The 12,252-nt window shown below is 47.8% G+C and overlaps 1 protein-coding gene across 1 annotated transcript; it reads left to right on the top strand.

Moving 5' to 3' along the window:
• Positions 1–5,986: 5,986 nt before the first annotated feature.
• Positions 5,987–9,704, top strand: LOC123041496 (protein NRT1/ PTR FAMILY 6.4). Its single transcript, XM_044464095.1, has 5 exons — positions 5,987–6,107; positions 6,228–6,345; positions 6,477–6,694; positions 6,794–7,356; positions 8,612–9,704. The coding sequence occupies exons 1-5, from the start codon at positions 6,105–6,107 to the stop codon at positions 9,405–9,407; spliced, it is 1,698 nt and encodes a 565-aa protein (XP_044320030.1). The 5' UTR covers positions 5,987–6,104; the 3' UTR covers positions 9,408–9,704.
• The last annotated feature ends 2,548 nt before the right edge of the window (positions 9,705–12,252 follow it).

Below are 12,252 nucleotides of genomic sequence, written 5' to 3'. Positions count from 1 at the left end.
AGAGTCACGGTCCAAGGACTCATATTTTTTGATGAAATCCTGGAGCTCTTGCTGGACCTCGTCGACCCGGGCCTCTTGCTTCTCGCGCTCGGCGTGCTCCTTGGCCGCTTTGTCTTCAGCCTCGGTCAGCACCTTTTTAAGGGCCGCCACTTCGGTCGTGGCCCCTATTAAAATTCATGATGCTTCTATTAGAAGCAACAATTTTTTCCTTTATAAATATACAGACAGGGTATTGTGTACCTTTGTTTTCATCGAGCTGCCTCTTCACGAGGCCGAGCTCTTCCTCGGTCCGCTCCAGGTCCTGCTTCAGTCCAGAGACCTCCATAGTACAAGTGGCAGCGAGCAGCAGTGACGCCTGCTTATTCACATAGACAATTTCTGTTAGACTTCTGCGGATGTTATTTGATCCTCTGTTCGGCCTTTCTTTGCAAACACCAAACAGAGCATTAGGGGCTACTATCTATACTGTGATATTTTCTCACAATTTTGTTACTTACCTCAAAGCGTGTTAGGAGGCTCGCGCGGGCTTCGGTCAATCCGCTTTTGGCAGACCGGACCTTCGCAACCACCGCACTCATAAGAGTACGATGGTCCTCATCAATGGAAGCGCCGCAAAGCGCTTCCAGCAAGTTATCCGATGCCTCTGGATGAACAGAGGTCATCGGCACAAGCGGCTCGCCCTCCTTAGAGAGAGGCTGCCTGCTTGAATCCGAAACCACTTGGGTTTTCGGAGCCGCATTCGGCTGGGGGCCAGACTTGTTGCGGCCCCCGTCATCAGAATCCATGGGGGTCTTCCCTCCGATGTGCCCGACGTCTGGGATTTCGCCTTGGGGCGTCTCTGGAACTGTCTCCCCCTGGTCCGGTATCCTCTGAGACAACACCTCGGTGTCACCCGCGGGCTTGGGGGGGGAGGCTGTCGGGAGTGAATCGCTATTCATCACCGACAGGCCCAGAGACCCATCCGAAGAGGATACATTGATGTGGGCTTTGGCCGGACTGCATGATCATGTTTGGCATGATAAGAAGCAATAAAGCCAAATATACCGGAAGTATTATAGTGTCCGGATACTTACGACTTCGCCAGGGGCTTGTCCCTGGGCAAGAACTCCTCGCCGCTGTAGGCGGTTGTGGTGGAGTGGTCCGGAGGGAGGGTCTTTCCTTTCTTGGACCCTTCGGCTTCCCCAGACGGGGCGGCCTTCCTTTTCTTTTCCCCTCCGGTTGGGGGAGGGGAGGATTTCCTCTTCCTCCTCCTCATTTTCGTTGGAGGAGCGTGCCTCAGTGTCTTAGGACGATGAGTCCGATACAACCTTGCGCCGGAGACCTTTCCTGGTCCCCGTGGCCTTCTTCTTGGCCTTCTTCTCCAGCACCTCATAGGGCGCCGGAAACAGCATCTTCATTAAGATGGGTGATGTTAGATCTTCGGGTAGTGGAGCCGGACAGTCAATCTGCTCCGCTATCGTTACCTAGTCCTGTTAAGTCGACATGGAAGTTTAGATTCCTCCCGCGAACATGCTGGGGAAAGGCACATCTTGCAAAATAAAAATCTTACCGGATTGGCGGGGCGCTTTGCGCCGAGTCCGCGATCCTCGGTTATGGGCGGAGGTACCTCGGTGGTCTTGAACAACACCTTTCAGACGTCTTCTTGCATCGTGTCGAAGAGCTCTCGCAGCGTCTGGTGTTCGGCCGTGTCAAACTCCCACATATTGAAAGCCCGTCTCTGACACGGAAGGATCCGGCGGAGGAGCATGACCTGGACCATGTTGATAAGCTTGATTTTCTTGCCTATCATATTCTTGATACAAGTTTGAAGTCCGGTCAGCTCCACTGACGAACCCCAGGCCAAGTCCTTCTCTTTCCAGGAGGTGAGCCGCATGGGGATGCCGGATCGAAACTCGACGGCCACCACCCAGTTGGTGTCGCGCAGCTCGGTGATGTAGAACCACCCCGATTGCCACCCCTTCACGGTCTCCACAAAGGAGCCTTCGGGCCAAGTGACATTGGGCATCTTGCCCACCATGGCGCCTCCACACTCTGCTTGATGGCCGACCACCACCTTCGGATTCATGTTAAAGGTCTTCAGCCATAGGCTGAAGTGGGGCGTAATGCGGAGGAAGGCCTCGCACACAAGATAAACGCCAAGATGTTGAGTATGAAATTGGGGGCCAGATCATGGAAGTCCAGCCCGTAGTAGAACATGATCCCGTGGACATGGGTGGAGGGGGAATCCCAGTCCGCGGACAAAGTGAGAGAGAAACACTACCCTCTCCTGAGGCTTTGGGGTAGGGATGATCAGCCCTTCGGTGGGGAGCCGGTGCGCGATGTCTGGGGCCAGGTATCCGGCCTCCCGAAGCTTCATGATGTCCTCCTCCTTAATGGAAGAGGCCATCCACTTTCCTCCCGCTCCAGACATACTTGGAATGACTTTGCGGAGAAGGAGAAAGCTTGGGCGCTAGAGCTCGAGCGAGGGAGAATGGATGAGTAGAGGAAGAAGAAGGCGTGGGTGAAAAAGGGGGATCCTTATCTCTTTATAAAGGCGGTAGAAATAATGTGTCTCCCCACTTGCCCTATAAACTCGCTTATTCCCCAAGCGCCGTGTTGATGGCGCGGTTGGGTTACCCACACCCGTATTGATGAGAATCCCGTGATAAGGGGACACGATCTCTGCTTCGACAAGACGTGCCAATGAAACCGCCTCGCAAGATGTGCAACAACAGGTTGAGAAAAACGGTTCGAATAATGACCGGGCAGCAGCGTGATGTCACGCTATGAAAAGTTGTCAGTATATTAGATTTGTGGAATATTGTGCTCTCTACGGTTGTATGTGGAAATTGTTTTGCAGAGCCGGACACGATCCTTGTGTTCAAAGATCTTCTATGGAGTATTCGGAGAAGGAACCCGCCTTGCAATGCCGAAGACAATTTGCGCGCCGGACTCATCGTCATTGAAGCCTGGTTTAGGGGCTACTGAGGGAGTCCTGGATTAGGGAGTCCTCGGACAGCCGTACTATGTACTTATGCCGGACTGTTGGACTATGAAGATACAAGATTGAAGACTTCGTCCCGTGTCCGGATGGGACTCTCCTTTGCGTGGAAGGCAAGCTTGGCGATTCGGATATGTAGACCTCCTTCTCTATAACCGACTCTGTGTAACCCTAGCCCGCTCCAGTGTCTATATAAACCGGAGGGTTTAGTCCGTAGGACAACAACAATCATAATCATAGGCTAGCTTCTAAGGTTTAGCCTCTACAATCTCATGGTAGATCAACTCTTGTAATACTCATATCATCAAGATCAATCAAGCAGGAAATAGGATATTACCTCCATAGAGAGGGCCCGAACCTGGGTAAACATTGTGTCCCCTGCCTCCTGTTACCATTAGCCTTAGACGCACAGTTCAGGACCCCCTACCCGAGATCCGCCGGTTTTGACACCGACAGCCCCCCTCCACAGTTACACACCTCGGTCATATCGTCGTAGTGCTTAGGCGAAGCCCTACGCCGGTAACTTCATCATCATTGTTGCCACGCCGTCGTGCTGATGGAACTCTCCCTCGCCCTCAACTGGATCAAGAGCTCGAGGGACGTCATCTTGCTGAACGTATGCTGAACACGGAGGTGTCGTATGTTCGGTACTTGGATCGGTTGGATCATGAAGACGTTCGAGTACATCAACCGCGTTACTAAACGCTTCCGCTTTCGGTCTACGAGGGTACATGGACACACTCTCCCCGCTCGTTGCTATGCTTCTCCTAGATAGATCTTGCGTGATCGTATGAATTTTTTTGAATTACTACATTCTCCAACAACAACAGTGACTACATTGCAAACATAACAATTGTCTCCCACACTGTCTGAGATTTTACAATACACAACCATAACACAGAGTCACAAAATAAAATTAGACACTTGGACGTCGTTTCATCACCTTCAAACAATGCACCAGTATGATGACTGTATTTTCAGGTGTGGGCAATGAATTATTGTGACAGCAGCCCGATGATGTACCAAAGAGCTCCCTCAATATCTCGAAAGGGTCTTTTGGAGAGCAAAATTTTTCTCTTTGTTGCCTTTGTGGATGACTTCATGTTATTTGGTGTAGACTTTAAGTTTTCTGTTTGTCCTTTGTGGACGACTTCAAGTGAAGTGAAGTTTCTCAAACATCATGTCAATCAAAATAGTACAACAAAAGCATTTGAGCGGTCTTATTATTACAAACTCATGTTACAAGATCGTAAACAAGCTCCAACCAGAATATCTTTCCAAGGATCTAGTGTCAAGCTAAAAGTAACTGGCTTGGAAGCTCTTGGAGAAAAACTAGCATAGGTTCCAAACAACTTCAAATATTTGAACGGTCGAGAGCATGATTTGGAATCAGACAAAACCACGGTGCTAGAAAGTACGCGGTGAAAGCAGAGCAGTTATCCTAAACAAAAAATGTGACTCCTTTTTTGCAAGATTTGAACAAACTCGAAGGTACCGAGTAAATCTGAGTGCTCGGAAGTACTGTAGTAGAAAGAGCAGTTGTAATAAAGAGATTGTGTAGAAAAGGCCTAACCCACAACTCAAAATTATGGGATGAAAAACCACGGTTGTACCCAAAACTATATTGTAACTGCATAGAGAATCAAACCAAGTATGACTCGAAAGCATCGGTTGAAATGTTTTGCTCAGAGATGTCAGAGCTAACAAAGAAATGTTGAACTCTATGAGGTCAATTTTCTTTTGAGGAATAACCGGGGAAGAGTTCTCCCAACTGAATATATTGATTTAGCAAGTCCAGTTTAAAGGAAAAACCAAATCAAAAACCTAAACAAGTTTGCCTCATTTATAAGGAAACCGGGCCGAAAATCACACAACCCGAGGGACAATACAACATGTGGAAGCAAGAACAAGGAAAACACAAAAACACCCCATACATAGTTACGACACAATGCAAGGGTCAACAACATAGGAAAATAGGTGGTTAGGTGGAGCAACACAAATTGTGTTGCAAGCATGTAAAAGGCAAAACTAGGGCAAACTCAGAGGTCCCTGAGAGAGCACGCCAACGTAGCAACGTCGAAACCACTAATATAGGATAACAATGGGCTCCACCACCATGGAGTTGCATCCTTGCTAGCTGTGAACCATCCAGCATTAGGGTGGTCTTGCTAGTGGCGAGGTGAGAACAACGGAGAGGAAGACGTTGGCTCAGCGAGCATGTATAGAGAGAATGCCAATTCACTACCTCAAGGGGTTGGTGGGAAGTAGCGGAGGAATGACATGCTCATGGCGGGGCCTCGGAAGAAAATATCTCTACCGGGACTGGTCCTAGTCCATGGCGGAGCGTAAATAAAGGACATACAGAACAACAAGTTGGCGAGAGCAAAGCACCCAAGCAGAGGGCGAATAGAGTGTTGTAAGAAGCTCACAAGAAGAAGAAGAAGAAGAAGAAGAAGAAGAAGGAGAGAGAGAGAGAGAGAGAGAGAGAGAGAGAGAGAGAGAGAGTGAGAGAGAGAGTTCATCATGACAAGTAGCAATAGGCAACACTGCGGCATCAAAGGCACCGCCGTTGAACCCCAAGAGAACACCGCCAAAGACAGACAGAAAGACGTGGTAGGGATGCACGAAGCAGTGCTTTTGCGAGGCTCGACACACACCACCGTCGACCCCAACCCGGTCGCACCACGACCAGCGAATATACCTCCTCCAACCATACGTGTAGCACTGGTAGATGTCGTTTAAGTCTCTAAAATGATGCCTCTAAAGGGGAAGTGATGTTTCGTGGACACAACACTGTCTTTCAATCCGATCAGATGTCGAGGACACGCCTCCGAGGAAGTGATTAAACACAGTTATTTATGAAGACAGTAACCCTAAGTGCCAGGTAATAGGGGAGTAGGATCTTCGAAGGTACTTTGGCTTGCCCATCGGAAAACGCGAGTAAAGTAGAGCAAAAGGAGCTAAAACTAGAAGAAGAAAAAAAGAGAAATGCATGAAAATCTCCCACAACACCCCTCTTCCTCCTGCTATAAAATCCCCTACCTCCAATCTCACGACACAGCGGCGCCACTCTCCGTTCTCTGTTCGGTTGGCTCCTCGTCCTCGCGCGATCGCAAGAAGCAACATGGTACGGCACTCTCGAGTCAGAATAACACTGCTATATGACGATTTTGCTGCTGTTCGTGCATCGCGATGTAGTGATCGGGTTAGTCTCGGTGTTATTGTAACGGTACGTGGGCGTGCGCAGGTTTCTACCGGCGGCTTCGACGACAATGCCGTCTGCGAAGGTCTGGTGGTGGATTTCAAGGGCAGGCCGGTGGACAAGTCCCGCGTCGGGGGATGGTTCGGAGCCGGCCTCATCCTAGGTACGTATATATACTAGTCGTGTACCGGTGTACGTGCAGTAGTACACAGAGTCAGGGAGCAGTGATCCCGTTGAAATTGCAGCGATGCAATGTTCTTGCTCATCGTTATTATGTGGTTTTTGCTGTCTCAGTCACGGAGTTGGCGGAGCGGGTGTGCGTGATGGGCATCTCGATGAACCTCGTGACGTACCTCACCGGCGACATGCACCTCTCCAGCGCCAAGTCGGCAAACATCATCACCAACTTCATGGGCACGCTCAACCTCCTCGCCCTCCTCGGTGGCTTCATAGCCGACGCCAAGTTCGGCCGCTACCGCACCATCGCCGTCTCGGCAACCATCACCGCCGTCGTAAGCACCACACCAACATAGCCGCCATCATTGCACATGTATGTACGTACGTGGGCGCGCGCGTCTGATATTGCACTGCTGCTCCATCGATTATTTTAGGGCGTGAGCCTGCTTGCGGCAAGCACGGCGGTGCCAGGGATGCGGCCCCCACGGTGCGCCGCGGCGGCGGGCGGCGAGGCCCGGGCCCGCGCGGCCGGGTGCGTGGCGGCGAGCGGCGGGCAGCTCGGGATGCTGTACGCGGCGCTGTACACGATCGCGGCCGGCGCGGGCGGGCTGAAGGCGAACGTGTCCGGGTTCGGGACGGACCAGTTCGACGGGCGCGACCCGCGGGAGGAGCGGGCCATGCTCTACTTCTTCAACCGCTTCTACTTCTGCATCAGCCTCGGCTCGCTCTTCGCGGTCACCGTGCTGGTGTACGTGCAGGACAACCTCGGCCGAGCCTGGGGGTACGGCGTGGCGGCCGCCGCGATGGCCGCTGCGGTGGCGGTGTTTGCGGCCGGCGCACCGAGGTACCGGTACCACAGGCCGCAGGGGAGCCCGCTCGCAGTGATCGGCCGCGTGCTGTGGGGCGCGTGGCGGAACCGGAGGCTGCCGTGCCCGGCTGATGCTAGCGAGCTCCGCGGCTTCCACGAGGCCAATGTGCCACACACGGACAGGCTTAGGTATTACTCCTCTCCTTTGGCCTGGTTGCATTTTTGTGTGTCTGCGTCATGTGTTAATCCGGATTTTCATGGTTACTTCCGAATCCTGGAGTAAACGCCGTAGCAAACAAGAGTAGTAGGGTGTTACCAGATCACTAGATTCACAAAGACTCGTAGTCACGTAGCACTACACTTGCATCCATGAGACGTGCTCTGTTATTGGATTCTATTGCATGAAATGTGACAGAGTTTGATGCACGTAGCTATTCATGAAAGGCGTCTAAAATACAACTACGCTAGTGTTTTCGACCTAAGAGTAGCTAAGATAACCTCATGACACGTGTGGTAAGCAATCCATAACTATTTATATAGCCTTGGATGGAAACAGGAACCAAAGTTACATGTACTGTACCAGGAACTCCCAAAAAATGTGTTATTGTGTTTTTAGCTTGTTTGAAAGTGTATCGTAAGGTTTCATGGTGTAAAACCAAATAAAAGCGCACTTTATTTCAGATTAGATTTGCTGGTACACGAGGGTACACAATGAAGTATTTTGGTACATGTTGAAACAAGAAAAAAAAACAATGTAACATTCTGAAACGGGACAAAATTTGCTAAATCCAAAACATATAGCACAAATTTCAAATCAACAGTGGGCGGTGGATCCATACATGAGACACAATTTCTTTTCTCTGCAAAAACCCACCTATCGTATAGACATAATGCATCTTAGCGTCACACGCCGTTTGTCCAAAAGCCAAAACAAGCTGACTACTTTACGATGTACCAGATCGATCGCATGAGGTGATGGCCAGGGAAACTTTAGTACCGGCTTATATTGATCTTGGATGATGGCATCCTAAAGTCAGGATAGATATGCTACACAAACGCATAAAGCCGATGCAGAATTGTTGCTTGCACTTTTTGTTAGAAGAAATTGTTGCTTGCAGCTAGGCACTTGGAGTTGGACGCCGAAGGAGCTAGGCCAACATGCCATGCAAATCCACCTCCAGACGAACGGCACCACTAGTGCGTGCTGTGCTTGCCTATTTGGTGACATTTCGGTGGCCGTTTTCCGAGGCATTTCTAGAGCACTGCCGGCATGGTACAATGCATGCACACTGTCCATGTCTTGCAGATCGTGGACAAAAGGAGCCATAGGTCGAGTTGCGTGGTGAAATGATCTGCATTATTGCACATGCTATCTACTGTAGCCGGGATGTACGCAAGTTCGCGGTGACAAACTGTGGGCCGTTCTTTTTCTCTGTATGAATAGGTGTCTGGACAAAGCGGCCATCGCGGAGGCCGATCTGACGACGGCGGTGACGGTGACGGAGGTGGAGGAGGTGAAGATGGTGGTGAAGCTTCTCCCCATGTGGTCCACGTGCATACTCTTCTGGACCATCTACTCCCAGATGACCACCTTCTCCATCCAGCAGGCCGAGCAGATGGACCGCCGGGCCGGCGGCCGCTTCGTCGTCCCGGCGGGCTCGCTCTCCGTGTTCCTCTTCCTCTCCGTCCTGCTCTTCACCGCGCTCAACGAGCGCCTCCTGGTCCCTCTGGCGGCCCGCCTGACGCGGCGCCCGCAGGGCCTCACCTCTCTCCAGCGCGTGGCCGCGGGGCTCGTCCTCGCCACGCTCGGCATGGCCGTCTCCGCGCTCGTCGAGAAGAAACGCAGGGACGCCTCGAACGGCAGCGGCGGCGTCGCCGTGAGCGCGCTCTGGCTGGTGCCGCAGTTCTTCCTGGTGGGCGCCGGCGAGGCGTTCGCCTACGTGGGGCAGCTGGAGTTCTTCATCCGGGAGGCCCCCGAGCGGATGAAGTCCATGAGCACGGGCCTGTTCCTGGCGACGCTGGCCATGGGGTTCTTCCTGAGCAGCCTCCTCGTGCTCGCCGTCGACGCCGCCACGCGGGGCGCGTGGATACGAGGTCACCTGGACGACGGGAGGCTGGACCTCTTCTACTGGATGCTGGCGGTGCTCGGGATGGCCAACTTCGCGGTGTTCTTGGTGTTCGCTAGCCGGCACCAGTACAAACGCACCAGGCCGGACGCGGCGACCACGGAGCTGCCTTGAGGCTTCAGAGGCGGAAGCAGCGGCTGGAGGAGGACGTTGTCGAGGAGCCCGTGAAAGTGAAAGAGATGGACGTGTAGGGTGGATCGAATAGGTAGGAAGCGTCTGCTACAGTGCTACTGCTGCTATTTGGCAGCGTTGGGGTTTGCGGCGTACGTACACTGCTGTTCGTGTCTCTGACTTTTTCTGCTTTGAGTTTAACAAAAAGTATGGGTGCGTCTAGTGCTCAGTGGACTCGCAGCTAGCGTCCGTTGCCATCGTGTTCACTCGCTTGCTTGTGTGTTTGCATTTTTTCTCAAATGACATGTAACCTTCTTTTTTTTTTGCGAGGAAATGACATGTAACCTTATTCAAACTTGACAACAAATTATAAGAACAATGCTTCTGATCATAGATCAGAGAAATTACAAAATAACTTCCACAACAAAGACTTATAATGAAATTTCTAAGAAGCGTCAACTCTGTGATACTCAGCGACATCTGCTAGTATGTATTAAGAGATGTAATGTAGGAGTATTAACCTTTGCAACACTAAATAATGTGAAGGATTCAAGTTTCTTTTTGAGTGGAGTCTGAAGGATTCAACTCTTTTTTTTTTGACGGAGTGAAGGATTCAACTTTTTTTTTGAGAAGATTGTGAAGGATTCAACTAAGAGAATCCCATTGTTGGATATGGCGGGGCTTGACTTGGGCTTTCTATTGTCTTTTTTTTTCTCCCTTTTTTCAACACATGTCTACATCTTTGTTACACATTCTATATTTTTTGTATAGGTCAAAACATTTGTTAATACATGATTAACATTCTTGAAAATACATGATTAACATTTTCTTTCAAATAAATGTTTCGTCATTTATTGTTTTCATACAAATTGTAATTTTGTATACATCTAAAACATTTTTGTTACAAGTTTAACGTTTTTATATATGTGCTTAATTTTTTTTTAAATATATGTTTTGGTGTCTACTTTTTCTTTGTACACATCATACATTTTTCTTATACATCTTATACATTTTTATACATATTTAACATTTTATATGCAAATGTTTAACAATTTTTAAATAAATTATTATTTTTTATAATATATATTTTGATGCCTAAATTTCATACACATTGTACATTTTTTATACACAAGGGTAATTTTTATTTACAAATTTAAAATACATGATTAATACTTTTTGAAAACTTATATTTTTATGTATACTTTTTTCTATCCACTTTGTACATTGTATACACTTTTCATATACATTGGAAATATTTTTATAACACATCTAACGTTCTTAAAATACATGATTAATTTTTTTCAAATAAGTAAAGGTTTTTTTGTAATATGTATTTAGAATATTAGGAAACATAAATAAAAGTAAAAAAGCAAAAATGAAAACAAAAATATGAGAAAAATGAGCGTTTTGGGTCCAGTAGGCTCCCGCACAACCTTGCACTCGCTTCAGGTGAGGCGGACATTTGTCTCGCTGTAAGTGGGACATGGGCGCGCCCCCGAATGCTATATCTCGTTTATAATGAGTGTAGCATCCATCTCGGCAGTAGAGCCCCGCAGCGACAACGCGTATGGAACGGCCAGTAACGTGCGCATTCGTTTGTTCCATTTTTCTTTATCGTTTTTGTCTTTTGTCTTTCGTCTTTTGTTTTTTCCTTTGATTTCTTTGCTTCTTCTTTGGTTTACTCTGGTTTTCTCTATTTTCTTTGTTTTCCTTTGTTTTTTATCTGCTTTCTTTGTTTCTTTCTCGGTTTTTACTAAACAAATATTTTCTTTCTTTGTTTTATATGGTGTTTTGTTTCTTTCTTGGGTTTTCTCCTCATTTTTTGTTTTCTTTATTTTTTATTTTTTGCAATGGTTTTCTTGTTTTTATTTATTTTCCTTTTTTCTATGGTGTTCTTTGTTTCTTTTCTTTCTTTTTCTCGGTTTTTACTAAACAAATATTTTCTTTGTTTGTTTTATATGGTGTTCTGTTTCTTTCTTGGGTTTTCTCCTCATTTTTTGTTTTCTTTGTTTATTTTTATTTTTTGCAATGGTTTTCTTGTTTTTATTTATTTTCCTTTTTTCTATGGTGTGCTTTGTTTCTTTTCTTTCTTTTTCTCTTCTTTTAACATATGTCGACAGTTTTGTTACACATTGTATGTTTTACGTATACATAAAAAATGCATGTTTAACATTTTCTAAATACATGATTAAGTTTTTTTAAATAATTGTTTTAATGAATATTATTTTCATACACATTGTATATTTTGTGTATACATTTAAAACATTTTTTACTAACCTCTAACCTTTTGTCGATCGAATTTGGATGCTTCTAGACAATTACAAAGCTAGACCAAGAGATCATTCATACGTGACATTGCTTCACCCTTTAAACAAGACCAGCATTGGCAACAAGCTCATGGTTATAATTGTATGTAGTTGAAACACTCAAATCATATTGCGAATAACATGATAAATGCAAATGGTGAACTGACCATTATTCTCCACCCTAGCATCAATATCAAATCAAGTACGTACTGGACTTCACCAGAGGATGATGGATGCATCATCCTTAATGGGTGGAAGAATCTACTTGAAGTGTACCAAATGAAAACCAGAGACATGATGATCTTCGTGCTCCACCATGGACATGCAGTGACTTTCCAATTCCTCGCTTTCATGGCTGATGAACAAAAAAGAGTAGTTCTATTGTTGTTGGGGGGATGAACCCTCGGCATGCAACGAAACCCGGATCCTTTTCAAAAACAACGGGGCCAGTATCACCCCTCAAGCCGGCCCGCGCTTGGCCGGGTCGCTCGACCCGGCCAGGCCCCTCGACCCGGTCGAACTCTCCGACGCGGCCAAGACCC

The sequence above is a fragment of the Triticum aestivum genome, chromosome 2B (assembly GCF_018294505.1).
Source record: "Triticum aestivum cultivar Chinese Spring chromosome 2B, IWGSC CS RefSeq v2.1, whole genome shotgun sequence".
NCBI classification, from domain to species: Eukaryota; Viridiplantae; Streptophyta; class Magnoliopsida; order Poales; family Poaceae; genus Triticum; species Triticum aestivum.
This window is presented reverse-complemented; position numbering and strand designations above follow the sequence as displayed.

Coding starts and splice junctions, on each gene's coding strand:
- LOC123041496 (XM_044464095.1), top strand. Junction 6,695..6,793: donor CGGCAACCATCACCGCCGTC/GTAAGCACCACA, acceptor CGATTATTTTAG/GGCGTGAGCCTGCTTGCGGC. Junction 7,357..8,611: donor CCACACACGGACAGGCTTAG/GTATTACTCCTC, acceptor CTGTATGAATAG/GTGTCTGGACAAAGCGGCCA.